Source organism: Vombatus ursinus, unplaced genomic scaffold, assembly GCF_900497805.2.
Source record: "Vombatus ursinus unplaced genomic scaffold, bare-nosed wombat genome assembly UNPS02014959.1, whole genome shotgun sequence".
In the NCBI taxonomy this organism is placed as follows: Eukaryota; Metazoa; Chordata; class Mammalia; order Diprotodontia; family Vombatidae; genus Vombatus; species Vombatus ursinus.
In genome coordinates this window covers 12,761,693-12,779,352 of record NW_020954737.1, presented here as the reverse complement: position 1 = coordinate 12,779,352, position 17,660 = coordinate 12,761,693, and the positions used below count along the sequence as shown (strand labels likewise).

Genomic DNA, 17,660 nt, shown 5'->3' with positions numbered 1-17,660 from the left:
TAAACAGTGATCTCTTATACCAGATGCTGGAGTCTTTGCATTTATCAAATAGTAGATTAGTATAGTCATTGACTTTTGTGTCTCGCATACCTAACCTATTCCACTGATCCACCACTCTATTTCTTAGCCAGTACCAAGTAGTTTTGATGATTGCTGCTTTATAATACAATTTAAGATCTGGTACAGTTGGCCACCTTCCCTTGCATTTCTTTTCATTAGTTCCCTTGATATTCTGGACTTTTTGTTCTTCCAGATGAATTTTGTTATTGTTTTTTCTAGCTCTATAAAATAATTTTTTGGTAGTTTGATTGGTATGGTGCTGAATAAGTAAATTAATTTAGGTAGAATTGTCATTTTTATTAAATTAGCTTGGCCTACCCATGAGCAATGAATATTTTTCCAATTATTGAGATTTGACTTAATTTGTGTGAAAAGTGTTTTGTAATTGTGTTCATGTAGTTCCTGGTTTTGTCTTACAGGTAGACTCCCAAATATTTTATAATGTCTACAGTAACTTTAAATGGAATTTCTCTTTCTATCTCTTGCTGCTGTGTAAGATCTTCTTTATATTAACAAGTCAGAAAAGGATCTAGCTTTCACAGAAAAGAATAACTTTTACTTAACAATTTTTTATTCTGAAAATAAGTATCAAAAAAAGAACATTTTTATACATACACTGGAACACACAAAGAAGATTTTATATGAAACCACAAATCTCCATTTCATATCACTTGCCTTTAAAAAAAAGTTTATAAGGGACAACTAGGTGGCATAGTGGACAGAGCACTGGCCCTGGAGTCAGGAGGACCTGAGTTCAAATCCGACCTCATACACATGATATTCACTAGCTATGTGACCCTAGACAAGTCACTTAACCCCGATTGCCTCACAAAGAAAAAACATATCAAAAAAATTGTTTTTTTAAGTTGCTTCTTTCTGAACTTCCTTATCAGAAAAACTTTTAGAGATCCTAAAACTCAACTGGAAGCTTCTAGTAAACAGTGGAAGCCACAGATTTCTCTTCCTAGAAATTAATGTGTGGATGGAAGATGCCCAGATGAGATGTTCTCTTGCAGTGAGCTCCCATGTACATCGAATAATTGAACAATAAACCCCCTGCAGCATTAACCTCACACCCATCAGATTAGCAAAAATAACAAAAAAAGGAAAATAACAATTGTTGGAGAGGCTGTGGGGAAACAGACACACCAATGTGCTGTTGGTGGAGCTGTGAAATGGTTCAGCCATTCTGGAAAGCAATTAGGAATTATACCAAAAAAGTCACCAAGTAGACCCAGTGCTACTATTACTAGGGCTATTCCTCTAAAGCAGAACAAATCCTGAATTTGTTCTGTGAAGTTTGGATTCAGTCAAAGGGCTGCACTTGAGGACCTAGAAGACCACATGTGACCTCAAAGCCACAGGTTCCCCACCTCCGCCCTAAAGAGATCAAAGAAAGGGGACAATACATATAAACATAATTATAGCAGCTTTTTTTTTAATAGAAGCAAAGAGCTAGAAACTGGGAGAGTGCCCATTTATTGAGGGATGGCTAAACAAATTTGGCATATGAATGAAATGGAATATTATTGTACCATGAGAAAAGATGATGTGGATAGTTTCAGTGAAACCTAGGAAGACCTGTATGAATACAGGTTAATGATGTAGAATTAAGTGAGCAGAAGCAGTTAGACAAATTATATATATATATATGTCTATATATATATATATAATATATATATATATATAGACATATATATATATGAAGCAAAATAATTTTGAAAGATCTGAGAACTCTGATCAATGCAATGACCAGCCATGATTACAGAGGCCTAAAGGAGCAGAATAAGACATATATTTTCAAACATGGAAACAAAAAAACTTTGTTCCATCCCATCCTTACCACCCTCCCCACATACATACCTCTCCCATATTTGAGTGGGAATAGGCAAGCAAAGAGGGATAGGGTAGCAAAAATAGAGACAGAAGAGAAGGGGTTATTGTGGCATTTATTTTTTAAATGGAGAGAAAAGTTATAGTCTCCTGTCTGATTTTCCTTCCATGATTGTGTAGCCCAGCCAGTCATCCTGTAAGGCTTGGGATGAATAGAGAGACGACTTCTCAACACCAGGAGCCCATTCATGCAGGAGGAGATATTGCATCCCCCCTCTTTTTTCTCCCAACTTGGGACCAGTACCTATAACTGTGTCCACAGGAAGGGGGCTTCCTTGGCCTGGCTCCAGAACTTGCAAGGCCTGCTCAAGGCTACAGGGGCCTTTCTATAATTAGATTAGATACTCTCTGCCTGTCATTCACTCTATTCATTCTCCCAGAGAATGCTGGGGAACATGGAGGAGTCACTTGAGAAACAAGCCCAGACCCTGCTGCTGGGAAGGCTACAGTCTGCAGCAGCCGTGGTCATGGCCTTGACCCTGAGCTGCTGAGATAGGAGAAAAAGGAGGCTCTGCAATGTTTCAAACTCGATGCATGACATCATCCACAAAAAAGAAGCTCTTGAGGACCTCATCACCTGTAGGGAGCCCACCTTCACCTTGAAGCCTGGAATGGATCTCCTCTGGGAGCGTGGTGAATATGCATGCATCTCCCTGCACTATGACTTCCCTAATGTTAGTGAACTAGGGGGTCGTGAAACAAGTGAACTAGGGGGTCTTGATATATCCCTTAAGGTATCTTATATAATCTTGAAGAAAACAGCTTTTAAGATAGCATTTTGTTCTTCTGAAGTAAATATTTTTCCTTAGTCAACTAACACTAAACCCACACAGTGGGGTCTTATATTTTCTACATCTTTCCAACAACTATGCTATTTTAAAGATGTTGTCTTTTGAAATGTTGCTTTAAAAAAACCATACTATCCCCTATTTAGTCTTATTGAGGATGTTAATATAACTGAATATAAAGATTGGTCAATAGGCATATGGGTTAACAAGTGTTGAAGGTCTCTTCTTGATCACTTTTTTTTTTCAATATTAATAAAGTCTGAGATCCTTGTTTTTCCATAAAAAAAAAATGGAGAGAAACGAACAGAAGGTAGGCCAGAAAGGACAGATAATCAGGATAACTTTAAAAGCTACAGGCTCGTCTTATCATAGACTTTAAAACCAAAGCAAGATGCACATAATAGACCTGTAAATTGATACACAATTCTCCTTTTCTGTCACACATACACAAAAGTCTGTTCTTTTTGGTGTTTACATTCTGAGTAAAAATAAAAGTTAGAGGCAGCTAGGTAGCGCACTAGATAGAGTGCCAGGCCTGGAGTCAGGAAGACTCATCCTCCCAAGTTCAAATCCAGCCTCAGATATTTAATCCTGTGTGACCTGGACAAATCACTTAACTGTGTCTGCCTCAGTTCCTCATCTGTCAAATGAGCTGGAGAAGGAAACGGTAAACCACTGCAGTATCTTTGCCAAGAAAACCCCAACTGGGGTCATGAAGAGCTGGACACGACTGAAAAATAACTCAACAACAGAAAAGAAAAGCCAATTTTTAAAATTCTTGCAGAATAGCCAGGCAATAGTCAGTGAGCACAGGCTGAAACTGAATAGGGTCAGTGCATGGAGAGACGGAGGCTGAGCCAAGGCCCAAGTAGGACCAGAACTTCTAGGTGCTCCGAGCTCTTGGGGAGAAAGGGAATCACAAGCTCAGGTGGTGAGCTCCCTTTTCTTAGGCTGAAGTGGGAGACCCCCTTGACTGTCACGTGTCAGCCAGGTATGAGAGCTTGAGGTCCAAACGGGCAGGTATAAGTGTCACAACTGAAAGGAAGGTCACTATGAATTATGGCAAAGCGAGATAATTAACTTTTTTTTTTCCAATTTTGGTCCTGTAGCTCAGACACCAGGATACATGGAAAGACAAGGAATAAAGAATGGGCTAACTCAATGACTAACTTTGATAGACTCAGACCTTCTCAGCGATGCAAGGATCTGAGACATCTCCAAAGGCCTCATGATGGAAAATGCTATCCACATCCAGAGAAAGAACTATGGAGTTTGCATGCAGATCGAAGAACGCTATTTGCTCTTTTTTTTGTCTTCTGTTTTGTTTTGTTTCTTCTTTTTTGTAGTTCCTCTTATTGGTTCTAATTCTTCTTTACAACATGACTGATGTGAAAATGTTTAATAGGAATGTATATGTAGAACCTACATCAGATTACATGCCTGTCTTGGGGAGGGAGGTAGGGAGAGAGGGGGAGAAAATTTATAACTTAAAAGCTTATGGAAGTGAATGTTGAAAACTAAAAATAAATTTATTTTTAAAAACCACTAAAAAACAAAAAACAAAAAAAGAATGGGCTATAAATCGCTGGGAGAAGTATGTTTTGTCTATTGTGACTTTTGCCCCTCGGATGGGGGACATGAGCTGGGAATTTTATGTTGCTGTCAGTGACTAAATATGGAGACCAGAACAGCTGGGATCCTGTTTGCTGGAAATCAAGGTGAGTGCAGTCTTGGATGCCAGGCACCACAGAAACAACTTGGTGTGGCAGACTGCCGAGGCACCCCTGGTAGTCACATAATCTGCCAGAGGCTCACGGACACTGTGACTCATTATATTAAATAAAACGGGTCGGAGAGTGGATGGTAGTGAAGGGGTTAAACTGGCTACGGGTCAGAGGGAGGAATAACGAGTGGGCAGGCCCAAGGACAAAACACCTGATAACAGCTGCTGGCTGAGGGAAAGTGTGAAAACTATACTCCCATGCCCTCCCCCAATCCTTTATGTGGTAGAAAAGGTGGTTAACAGTGAGTGTAAGGACTGATTACTGGTTATCTCGAGCTAAGGAAGCCTGGCAGTGGAAAGGGAAGGGCTGACTTGGAGAAGACCAAGAGAAAGGGAGCCTTAGGAAAATGAAGTAATTACAGATACTTCTAAGGAAGAATGGGAAGACTGGGGGGCTGCAGGACACCAGCCAGTAGCTTGCATTCTGGGCTTAGCCCATCACAGGCGGTTCTGGGGAGGTGGTTCAAGAGCTGGGCCAGCAGCAGGAAGAGTAACAGGGGAGTCATGGTAGCAAGAGAAAGGCCTGGGAATTTTACTCATCTCTGGGGAAGGGTGCGTAGCATCCAAATGTTCTGGATCTAAAGAACGCCATGGCCAAAGCACACACTTCCACATAAATAGCTTTTCTAACTACGCCATGACTGACCTACTCATCAAGGTGGGCCAGTGATGCCATGCGGGCAGCGATCATAATTTCATATAGGGCAATGGGCTGAAAACTCACTGTTTTTAGAATATGTATAGTATAGAATACGTATAGTATCTCACATGCTCCAGTCACAGAGGCAGTGAGACAGGAAGCTTCGTGAAGGAGAAAACATGATCATTCCCCACAATTATGCCCATTAGGGCACTTCATCCCAACCTAGACTGAGAGGGATCCTAGTCATGTGAAAAAAAAAAAAAAAGAAAAAAACCAACACTCTAAATAAAACCACTCTAAATGACCAGCCTCTTGGTGATATCTAATCGGCTTTTTAAAAATCACTTTAAACCTCTGTTTTAAAATCTCCACATTCTGTTTAAATATGTTCTTCAAAATTATGTTCTGTCAATTTGGATTTGGAACTGGAAAGGTTGTTTAAAGGAAAAAAAAAAAACTTTACAGCCTGCAACAGCTAAGCCAGGCTGTAGAAGCAAGGACAGGTTGCTAAGAGAACAATAGAATGGGGATGTCGGAAAATTAAATGTATTAACAAAAGCAAAACACACCTTAGCATGAATATAAGGATTAGAGAGCAATTTTTATACATGTCAAGGTCAAAAATTAATTTGAACACAATAATTCTGGAAGAAAAGAAGTAAAAAAGGGAACATATTGTTTGGTATACAAATACTCATTACACAAAAAAATTGTCCAGCAATATATCTAATTTGCAGGTGAAAAAAAAAATTAAACTGCTTTGCAAGGAAGTATTGATTGGACAGTCCTACAGCCCTTAATGAGATATTACCCTATTTTCCTACAGTTTCTGAAATAGAAGCCAATTATTTCTTAGAAGTGAAATAAAAATCAGAATTTTAATCTACTTACTTGTTCTTTTTATGACGCTTAGTTTTTTAAGCCCTGATGAGGCACAAAATATTAGCTATACCAAACTTACTTTGCTAATGGTCAATCACTAAAACAATTTCAGGATTTAATTTCAGGATTAAAAAGCTTAAGATCATTTCCAGGGAAGAACATACATCTGTCTGCCAATGTTCACATAGATCCTTTGTGACCTGCCATGAAAAAATCATTTCTAGTTTTCTAACGGCATAGTATAGAGTGGCATAAAGGCACACAAACATTCTTTTAGATTTGATAAATTTAGCAACTCCAACTCACAAATGACATTCAAGCACAAATCCAGGTTTCACTATTTTCAAAGCCAGAAATAAGAATGTCCTATCTCCCTCTCCCATTACGAAACACCAGGTTGTCAATTCCTCTCTGCAGGATTTGTTCAGAGTGGAATATTTGCATGCTTTTTCCAGGGGCTGGACTGCTTTTTGCTTGCTAATACATCTAGGTCACGGCAGATTCGGGCACGAGTTGTAGAAGGCTGGATGATGTCATCCACAAACCCTGTTTAAACACAGAAAAGGAAGCAGACATTATTGTCATCCTAATTTAGTTCAAGCACAGCATGAAAGTCAATAAAACAACTGAAACAATCAACAACCAAAAAACCCTACCATTCTTCACACTTCACTACCATGCTCAGCTTAATTAACCCATCAAAGTCTGAAGGCTGTTGGGCTTGAGCAAAGACCCACCCTACAGTGATTGTGCAAACAGCCTAACATGGAGACAAGGGAAAGGGGAAGAAAAGTGGGGATGGTCTGTGCCATTTTCAATACAGGCTAGGAGTTCTCATACAATACAAGTGTGAGAAGCCTGGGGTCAGAATGTAGGGAAGGTGGTAGGTGTGGTATATATTCACTGGTATAGAAAGGGCCCTGCTGGGAACTAGAAATATTTAAACATATACATACCCAGGCCAGCCATGTCTTCATTTTGCAGGCTCTGCTCCTAACCTTCCCAACATTCTCTACCATGTCCTTGAGTGGGTACTCCCTTTTTCAGTTTCCTTTTATGTGTTATAGTCCTCCATTAGAAAAAAAGCTCCTTGAAGGCAAGGATTATCTTTCTTTTATTTGTTTTTACCATTCTTTGTACTTCCCAGGCTTAGCACAGTGCCAGGCTGCATAGTAAGTACTTAATAAAAGCGTACTGACTTGGAAAAAGCAGAAAAAAGAGAAAAAAAAAGAAAACTCCCCACTAACCTGTTAATAGACCTCTTCTGAAAGTCTCACAGAGTTCCTTAGAGCAGTGAGGGCTTAAAGGATTTACCCCTCTTTTAACTAGGGGCAAATCACTCACTGGGTCTCAGTTTCCTCAACAGTAAAGGTGGTGGCTGCACTAAATGGCCTCTATAGTCCCTCCAATGTCTATTATTTGTTAGGCAATAAGGAACCATTCAAGGAGTTTGAGTAGAGAAAAGACACAATTGTATCTGCACATTAAGATTAATCTAGTAATGACATGAAAGATGCACTGGAGGGTGGACAACAGAAGTGGGAATTCTTGGGGGTTATTACAGTGGTCCAGGAGGGGACAATGAGAAACTATATGCTCTTCTAGCAATGGAAGAGAGAAGGAATGGATATGGGAAATATCACAGAGGTAGAATCAAAAGGACTTGACAATTGTATGTGGGAGAGTGATGGAGAGGTTACATAGAGGTTGCAAGCAAGATGATTGGTGGCATCACTGACAGAAATGGGAAAGCCCACAGAAGTAGTAAATCTGGGTTGGGGGACAAACTCTGAAGCTTGGGAGATTATAAAGCAAATCTTCATAGCAGCACTTTTTTTAAAAAATAGTATTTTATTTTTTTCAATTACACTTAAAGATAGTTTTCAACATTCATTTTTTATAAAATTTTGAGTTCTAAATTTTTCTCCCTCTCTCCCTCCCATCCCCCCTACCTAAGAGAGCAAGCAATCTGATACAGGTTATACACGTGCAATCATGTAAACAAATTTCCACTTTAATCATATTGTGAAAGAAGAAACAGATCAAAAGGGAAAAGCCACGAAAAACAAAAAACAAAAACAGTGAAAATAGTATGCTTCAATCTGCATTCAGACTCCACAGTTTTCTCTGGATGTGGATAGCATTTTCTGTCATGAGTCGTTTGGAATTGTCTTGGATCACTATGTTGCTGAGAAGAGCTAAGTCAATCATAGTTGACACATAGTTGACATAGTAGCACAATGCTGCTGTTACTGTGTACAATATTCTCCTGGTTCTGCTCACTTCACTCAGCATCAGTTCGTGTAAGTCTTTCCAGGTTTTTCTGAAGTCTGCCTGCTCATCATTTCTTAAAGCATAATAGTATTCTATTACATTCATATGCCACAACTTGTTCAGCCATTCCCCAAATGGTGGGCATCCTCTCAATTTCCAATTCTTTGCCACCACATAAAGAGCTATAGCAACACTTTTGTAATAGTAAAAAACTGGAAACAAAGTGGTGCCACTGACTGGAGGAATGTCAAGGCAAATTATGGCACATGAATATAATGGAACTTTCCAACACTGTAAGTAATGGGATCATAGCTGCAGAGAGCAACAACACAAAAGATCATTAGTCCAATGTCTTAATTTTATATATGAGGAAACCAAGGCTGAGGAGGTTAACTGAAAAGCCCACAGTCATAAAGATAGCAGTTAGCAAAAGAGAGATTTAAAACCAGATCCTCAAGACTCCAAATTCATCCCTCTTTCTGCTACACTTGCCTCCATATGACAATTATGAGGACTTCAAAGAAACACAGGAAGACTTATACGATCTAACACAGAACCAAGAGAACAATATACAAAGATCACAAATGATGTAAGTGAAATAGTACTTAACAATACAGAAATCAGATTCCACAGAAATTCAGACCTATCTTGGTTCCAGAGGGCCAATGATGAAATACACTTTTTCCCTCTTCTCACTGGGGGAGAGACGGTGGACTATGGGCATGGGATGTTGCATATGCTATCATGTGTCGTCAATGTGTCAGCTAGTTTTAATATTTTTCTGTGTTATAAAGGAGGTTCCCATATCCATTCCTTCTCTCTTTTCTGTGTTATAAAGGAGGTTATTAGCAACTGATATTGATATAAAAACAAGAACTATCAATAAGATATTAATATATATAAATAAATCTCAGAAAAAAGGTCAGTACTAGGATTATGTGTGGGTAGTGGTACATCTGAAGCCGTGGGAGTGATGGGATTGTCAAGGGATGGTATGCAGAGAGAGAAGAGAAAAAGAGCTGAGGCCAAAACTTTGGGGAACCATGAGTGACCAGAAAAAAAGACAAAGAGGCAGAGAAGGAACAGTCTGAGAAGTAGGAGGAGAACCAGGCAATGGTGGCATTTCTACAGTTAAAGGAGACAGGTGAATCCATAAGGAGAAGGTGATCGATAGTGTCAAAGACCTCAGAGGGGGAAACAAGACTTACAAAAATGTGCCATTCAATTTGTTGATTAGGACTAGGAAGACCCAGCTAAAAACAGTTCAAGTCTACTCTAGCAGTACGTTTCTGTGCAAAGACAATCATTCAGCTTCTCTCAAGGCCAAAGCTCTGATTACTCCCTGTTGAGGAAACAGCTAGGAAGCAGAGAGAGAATAGGCCTCTGGGCCAGACCACCTCAGACAGACCTATCTTACCTCTCACTGCAGCAGGGAAGGGGTTTGCAAACTTCTCCACATATTCTGCTTGGGCAGCTTCCACATTCTCTTTTCCTTTGAAGATGATCTCAACCGCACCCTATAACAGGACAGACAGTGATGGCAAAACACACTGACGGATTAAATACCCACAAGAACTCCAGCAGGCCTTCAATGAACCTCAACTGGGCCTACTGTGCCCTATGAGGTCGACTTTAAATTTTACTGGCATCATCCCTAGTCTGGAAACCTCTGAAAGAATACCTTTACCTAGGAGGGGCTTTTTGGCTTGTTTTTTTAAACAAGAGATTCTCCAGGATCCAGGATGGGTATCCAGGTATGAGTGATGAATGCTCTTCTGACCACCCATAAGACTGCAGATTGGCTACAGGAAGTCAAGCAGTACCATGAACTGAAGGTCACCTCTATGTGAAACACTCACTGCTCTAAAAAGTGTGGAGAATTATAGAGCAAAGGCAGTTTGATTCCCTGTGTTTGGGGAAGGGAGGGAGAGAGAGAAATAGGAAGACAGAAAGAGAGAGAATCCTCCTTTCACATTTCCTCGATCTATCTTTCTCCCTTCAACACACTTTTATCAATAGTCTCTTGATGTCATGCCTTACGTTTGATTTTTCTTATTAGAGTATAAGGGATGGTCCTTGAGGAGAGGGGAGATGTCTAGTATTTCCTCGCCAACACAAGTTCTTAGCATAAAGCTAAGCATCCAGTGAATGTTCAGCAGTCACTTTTTGGACACATAAATATAAGAAGGTTTGAGGCCCTGACCTTTGCCCCCATAACTGCAATCTCAGCTGTTGGCCAAGCATAATTGACATCACCACGTAAGTGTTTGGAGCTCATCACATCATAGGCACCACCATATGCCTAAAACAGAGCATACAGAATATAGTTAGTAAAACTGATCTGTAGTATGTGGATTCATGATAAGCCAGGAAACCGAGAGAGAACTCAGTGAAGTAGAAAGAAAGCTCATACAAAATGACAAACTAACACTAACCTTCCTCAATTACATTTTCTCTAGCTTCCCCGGTCTTGCCTGGCATCTTTTCCAGTTTCTTTTGAAAGGTCTGAGTTTCACCATGCTCAAATTGGGGTATGTTTGCAGGACGGATTACTGTTTTCATGGTGTTTTCCAGACAATGGATAGGTAAACCTCTGAGGGAGTCAGCTTGGTGCAGTGGAAAGTGTAATGGATCTGGAGTCAAAGGACCTGGGTTTGAATCTCAGCTTTGATACTTAAAACCTATATGACTTTGGGCATGTCATTTTACCTCACTGGGTCTCAATTTCTTCATCTGTAAAATGAAGAGACTGGATTAGACGGCCTCTGGGTCCCTTCCAGCTCAAAATCTATGACCCTATAATCTTACTCTCTTGATCAGCTCTTGACTTAACTAATTACTAAATTAGCCCTTTCCTGTAGAGAAGCATCGATGAAATAAAGTGGTGCCTTGCATCTTACCTTCCGTGTGATTATAGTGATTTTGGGCACAGTTGCTTCTGCAAATGCATAAAGCAGTTTTGCCCCATGTCGGATGATTCCACCATATTCCTGAGCTGTACCTAACACAAAATGAAAATTCAAAAACTCTCAATCAACAGAGCATTTGCCAAGAGCTCAAAAATCATGGATTAGAGTAACAAAACAATGGGGGACGGGCAGCTCCCACTCTAGTATTTTCCCTAAACATTCCCCCAAATGACAGCACTGTACATTTCACAGCACTAACAACAGTGAGCACACACAGTTTATTCAGCCAATTTTTCTGGTGGCTGATTTATTCCAGTCCAAAAAATTACAGAAAGATTGAGAATTTAAATTGTTCTTCCTCTCTTCTTTGAGAGGATATGGGTGAGGATCACTGTATAAGGTGTCAGACTCAACTGATGTGTTGGTTAGTTTTACTGAACTGTTTTTTATTCTTTGTTGTAACGACTCACATAGTGCAGGGGTTGGGGGAGGATTACATTTGGAAAAAAAAAGATATGAATAAAATTTTTAAAAACTAAAAGTCTAGTCTTTCTTATAAATAGATTTCCAAATAAAATGCCTTTACCCAATGTAATGTTCATTTCTCCTGCACACTACTGAGGGATGGGCAGGAAGGGGGTGTGGGGTGGAAATGGGCCCAATTGAAACACCTCCCCATTGATTATGCCTGACCATAGGCTACACCTACCAGGCAAAAAGCCAGGCACGTCGACAAAAGTGATCAGTGGTATATTGAAAGCATCACAAAATCGGACAAAACGAGCACCTTTCACAGAAGCATTAATGTCCAAACACCCTAATGAAAGAAATAATAAATGCAATGATGTTAAGCAACTATACAGAACTCTTTACATCTCAGTTCCTTAACAGTTGTCCGTCTTGGGCAATAACAAATAAATAGTAACTATGCTTTAGGATGTTACTGTGCTTGCTTTAATTTTTATTTATGGGAACTATTATCATCTCCTCCACTCCAGTGCTACTCTGATGCTCCAGTATGGTCCGAATGTTTCCTTGACACATGAATAAGGGCTCTGAGCACTGGCATGGGCCCAGGGACAGCATGCCTGACTGCCGGCACTGTCCAGTGAACAGCCTAGTTCTGTTTGGAGAGGCTCATCACAGCAAGTGTGAAGAGGGCATATTCAGCCATGACAACTCATGAGTACTGTTTACTGGAGAACTTGCCATCTGTAGTGGTGGAAGGAGCATCTAATACATGAAATCACTGATGCCTGAAATACTAAAATATTTCATAGAATGTAGGAATATTTTTATAACTCAAACAAATGAAAAATGTATTGCAGACAAAGATTCACAGATCTGATTATACAAAGCTAAAAAAGTTCTGCACAATAAAAAGTGTTACCTCTAAAATTAAAAAGAAATAGATTGGCAAAAGAGTTGTAATAAATATATCAAATCAAGTCTGGATAACCAAAATCTATAAGGAATTGACACCTATCTATAGGCCTATGAGCAATGGTAAAAGGACACGAGTAGACAATTTTCAAAGAAGAAAAGGCTAATATTCAAACTCATTAATAACAGAAAAATGCAAACCAAGATCACTTTACATCCACTACAATGGCAAAAATATTTGTAAATAATATATTTTACAGGGATGTAGGAAAAAAGAGTGGGTCAGTTAGGTGGTGCAGTGGATAGAGCACTAGGCCTACAGTTGGGAAGATCGAGTTCAAATCCAGCCTCAGACACTTACTAGCTGCGTGGGCAAGTCACTTACCCTCTATTTGTCTCAGTTCCTCATCTGCAAAATGGGCACACACTGACGAAAGAAATGGCAAACCACTCCAGTATCTTTGCCAAGAAAACCCCATAAACAAGTCATGGGGTCATGAAAAGTATGACATGAATGAACGACTGAACAACAACAAGGGGAAAAGATACTATACTATACCATGGGTGGGACATTAGACTGGTACAGACATTATGGATAACAATATGGCACTGTCAATAACCAAACTGATTCTACCTTTTGACCCTGGGATTCCATTGCTAGGACTTCATCCTAAAAATACAACAGAAAGAAAAAAAAAGACCTATCTGTACAAAAACATTCAGAGCTGCATTATTTGCAACAGCAAAGAAAGTAAAAATAAATCATATGTCCAACAACTGAAGAATGGTGAATAAATACGACATAATAATGTAACTGAATATTATTGCATCATAAAAATAACGACCACAAAGAAAAAAAGGTGTTTAAAAATAACCGAATGAAGTAATACAAAGCAAGATCAACATAACCAGAATGGCACATATACTGACAATCTTTTTAAAAACCCAAAACAAACAAAAAACCCAGAGCCAAAGATAGTGAAACTCCAGAGAGGCTTAGAAGTGAAAAGAGTAAATGAAATTTTTGTTTGCCAGGTGGCAGTTAATTAATTTGATTCTACTTTATTAAATACTAAGAGTTTTAGGTAGGTTTTGATTCCTCAAATAGTATGTCTACATGATTATTTTTATGATATTTAATTTATAATAATTTTTTAAAATGGACACATGAAACACGAAGCTTTCAAAACATTTGTCCAAGGTCACAAAGTCAGTATGTGGGAAAATGGGACATGAGAACTCACAGAACCATAACATCACAAACAAAGCACTCACCTTGTTTTCTCAACTGATTGATTACTTTTTGAACAGACTTTATATATTCACTACAAGCCAGGTAGAAGTTTTCTATGTTTCACAGACAGAAGCTAAGCCAAGAAGAGAATTTTCCAGTTCTACATAATAAATCAATAGATGACGTGCAAAGAGCAGCAATATGGATTTCAACTGAGGTTTTGATTCTACCTACTCCCCACAATGTTCACACTGACAAATGAGGCTATTCTTTCTTAACTGTGTTACTAATCACTTAGACGAAGTCAGAGATGGCATGCTGATTAAACTTTGGGAACAAAGATGGGAAGAAAAGGGAGATGACAAAATCAGGATCCAAACTGAGCTTAATAGGTGTGACAATGGGAGTATATACACATACATACATTAAAAGATATACACACATGCATGTAGGTTTGTGTATGTAGATATATACACATAATACAGACAGGTGTATAAACATGTGTGTATATATCATATATACACATGTGTATAGCACGTATACGTGTGTGTGTATAAACATGCAGCACTTTTAAAAACTTGAAACAGCTATAACATAACCATTAGTTTTCTTACCCCCCAAATCACTTAACACACTGTACCACACAGAGCAGGCATTCAGATGTCTGCTGATTATGATGTAAGAAAAAAAAAATCCCACATGGTAACTGCAATTTAAAATGTAGAAGAAATATATGCCACGTCTCTCTTTCTCCTTCTCACCTCACCCCTATACCCAATGAAAAGAAAAAGAGGAGCAATTAGGAGGTGACTGCGATTTCAAAATCAAACCAATACTTTAAAGGTTCTAGTTTTACCAGAAACACAGAAGTATGCCAGGATGTCCACCTCAGGTAAACCACCCTTACGGCATGCATACGCCTACCGTCCAGGTTACCTGACCATGACCAAGGAATCATCACCTTCACCTGGGGTTAGGTTGTCATCCTGTTTTCCAGTATAGAATAACAAAGGACATAAAGATTCTTGAGTGCAGTATCTGCACGTGGAGCATACTAACCAACAACAGTCATGGTAACACACGAAGCCAGGTTTTTAGGCTAAACCTAAAAAGACTCATGGATTTCCAAAGAAGGGAAAAGTCTTAATTGGGATATCACAAGAACATAAAACTGACGGGACCCTGCTGGTTATTTACTCCAACCCTTTCACGTGACAGATGAAGAGCGAAGGCCCAGAGATCCTCACTGACTTCTCCAAAGTCACATATGGCACATCGATGGGAGTGTCAAGATTCAAACCCTGTTCTCTTTCAACTCCCAGATCCGGCCGATATCAGATTATACTTAGGGGTACGGTCAGGCTGCTGAAAAGAAGGCACTGTGAACAAACAATGCCACACTGGAGCAAGAACTGAAGAGGGGAGGTTAGCAAGTCCTAAGCATATATGTAAACAGATTCAAACAAAATCTAAGGAGGGTTGTAGATGGTGAAGAGGTTTATGTCCTATTTTGTACATTTCTGTAGCTGTTTTAAAATCTAGGAGAGAGGTACAAAAGGTCTGCACCAGGTTTCCCATAAAGGGATCAAGAAATGAAGGCATTAAGTAGCCTGAATCACAACCCTAGAATTGGGAAATATGATAAAGTTTCTCAAGATGGGAAATGCTCATGGATCCAATAGACTCATAGTCAAAAGTATGAAATGGCTTGATGCTCGCCTGAACAAAGCTCTTGGCAACAGTTTTTAATGACACAGTGTACAGGAAAAAGCAGCACTTTGAACAAGGTGGGGGAAGACAGCAGAACAGCTGGCCATGACTATTCGTACAAATCCTATGAGACTTCTGCAGGACTTTTGTGCCAAAGGTGAGGAGCACATGACCTGGGATGCAAACAAGTATAAAAGGCGTGAAGGGGAGGGAAAACAGTCAACATGGTGACATCGTGAGGACCTGATGAACATGCCGGAAGAGAGAACGAGGGTGGCTGCGGGGTTAGTTGAGCTCAACAAAAAGTTTCTGACCTAACAGCTCAATGATGTCCTTTCAGAACTGTCCAGGAGGACTATCCAATATCAGATAAGTTATCCCTCTCTTTGGATATGGCCAACAGACCCATGCTAAATGAATAAGGAGGAGAAGTTTTTTCAAATAATGATGGGAATGAGAAAACGTTGTTCATGTGGTCTTTGGCTCTGTGAAATGGTTGTATGGACATTCCCATGAAGAAATAAACATTTTAAAATGCAGAATAAACATGATAAAGGCAGAGCAACATGTAGTCAAGTCAAAGCATATGCAAATTATCTGAGCAACGAGCATATAAGGAGAGCAATATTTCATAGTTACATCATTCACTACAGGCTAGATCCATGTCTAGGATTTTGCGGGATTCTCAGGTCCTACCTGAAAAGCAACCAGTGAAAGGAACCTCTTACCTGATGCCACTTTGGGCTGATTGCCTACAATCCCAACAGTCTTTCCATTCATCCTTGCAAAGCCAATAATGATGTTCTTGGCATAGTTGGGCATAATCTCAAAAAATTCTCTCTCATCAACAATCTGCAAAAAGGAATGTGAACAGTCAGAAAGGAAAGACAAATACACAAGCAACAAAAGTAGACTTTGCCACGTTTACAGTGCTTGCTGTTTAGTCATTCAGTCGTGTCCAACTCTTCATGACCCGCTGGACCATACTGTCTATGGGATTTTCTTGGCAAAGATCCTGGAATGGTTTGCCATATCCTTTTTGTCCAGTGGATTAAGGCAAATAGAAGTTCAGTGGCTTGCCCAGGGTCACAGCTAGTGTCTGAAGCTGTATTTGAACTTAGGTCTTCCTGGCTCTAGGCCCAGGGCTCTACCCACTGAGTCACTTAGTGGCTTCATCCTTGATTTTATTGGAAATAAAATCTTTATTCTTTATTCCATATAATGCTGACTATTGGTATTAGCTAGATATGCTTTACCATATTAAGGAATGGCTCATTTATTCTCATATTTTTTTACTGTTTTCAACAGGATAAATGTTGAATTTTGCCAAAAGCTTTTTCAGGATCTACTGATTTAATTACATTTAAAAATTATTGCTATTAATATGGTCTATTATGTTTATAGTTTTCCTTATGTTGAACCAACCCTGTATTCCTGGCATCAATCCAACCTGATTATAGTGTTTAATATTTTAATATATTGCTGTACCCTCTTTGCTAATATTTTATTTAATATTATGTCAATATTCATTCGAAATCGTGTTAGAACAGGATTTTACCTGTTTACCATTTTCTTTCTCTTCTTTGTCTACCCAGCAAGAAGACAATATTTATATCAGAGAAGGAGTTTGGTGGAATTTCTTCTTTTCCTATTTTTGTATAGTTTAAATCATATTGGAATTAACTGTTTGAATGTTTGATAGGATTCACTTACAAACCCATATGGCTTTTCCAAAAAAATTTTTTCTTGATATTAGATTGTTTAAATAATCTAGTTTTTCTGTTAATCTGAGTATTTTTTTATTTTTGCAAACATTCATTTCATCTAAGTTACCAGTTCTGTTGGCATATAATCAAGCAAAAGTTTGCTGCGAATTCTTTCTCATTGTTCTCACTTTTTTTTTTTATTTTTGCAAGGCAATGGGGTTAAATGACTTAACCAGGGTCACATAGCTAGTGAATATCATGTGTCTGAGGCCGGATTTGAACTGAGATCCTCCTGACTCCAGGGCCAGTGCTTTATCCACTGTGCCACCTAGCTGCCCCATTGTTGCCATTTTTAAAATGAAATCTTCTGATTTTTTTTCTACATGAGATTCTTC

The 17,660-nt window shown here is 39.1% G+C and overlaps 1 protein-coding gene across 1 annotated transcript in view; it reads right to left on the bottom strand.

The window, feature by feature from the left end:
• Window positions 1-5,749: 5,749 nt before the first annotated feature.
• Window positions 5,750-17,660, bottom strand: part of PCCB (propionyl-CoA carboxylase subunit beta) — a 45,016-nt gene continuing 33,105 nt past the window's right edge. The window contains exons 10-15 of the mRNA XM_027845280.1: window positions 16,288-16,411; window positions 11,942-12,049; window positions 11,224-11,324; window positions 10,527-10,625; window positions 9,741-9,840; window positions 5,750-6,595 (exon numbers count right to left, since the gene is read on the bottom strand). Of these exons, the coding sequence (XP_027701081.1) occupies window positions 6,474-6,595; window positions 9,741-9,840; window positions 10,527-10,625; window positions 11,224-11,324; window positions 11,942-12,049; window positions 16,288-16,411 (654 nt within the window). The 3' untranslated portion in view covers window positions 5,750-6,473. The remainder of the gene's footprint in view (window positions 6,596-9,740; window positions 9,841-10,526; window positions 10,626-11,223; window positions 11,325-11,941; window positions 12,050-16,287; window positions 16,412-17,660) is intronic.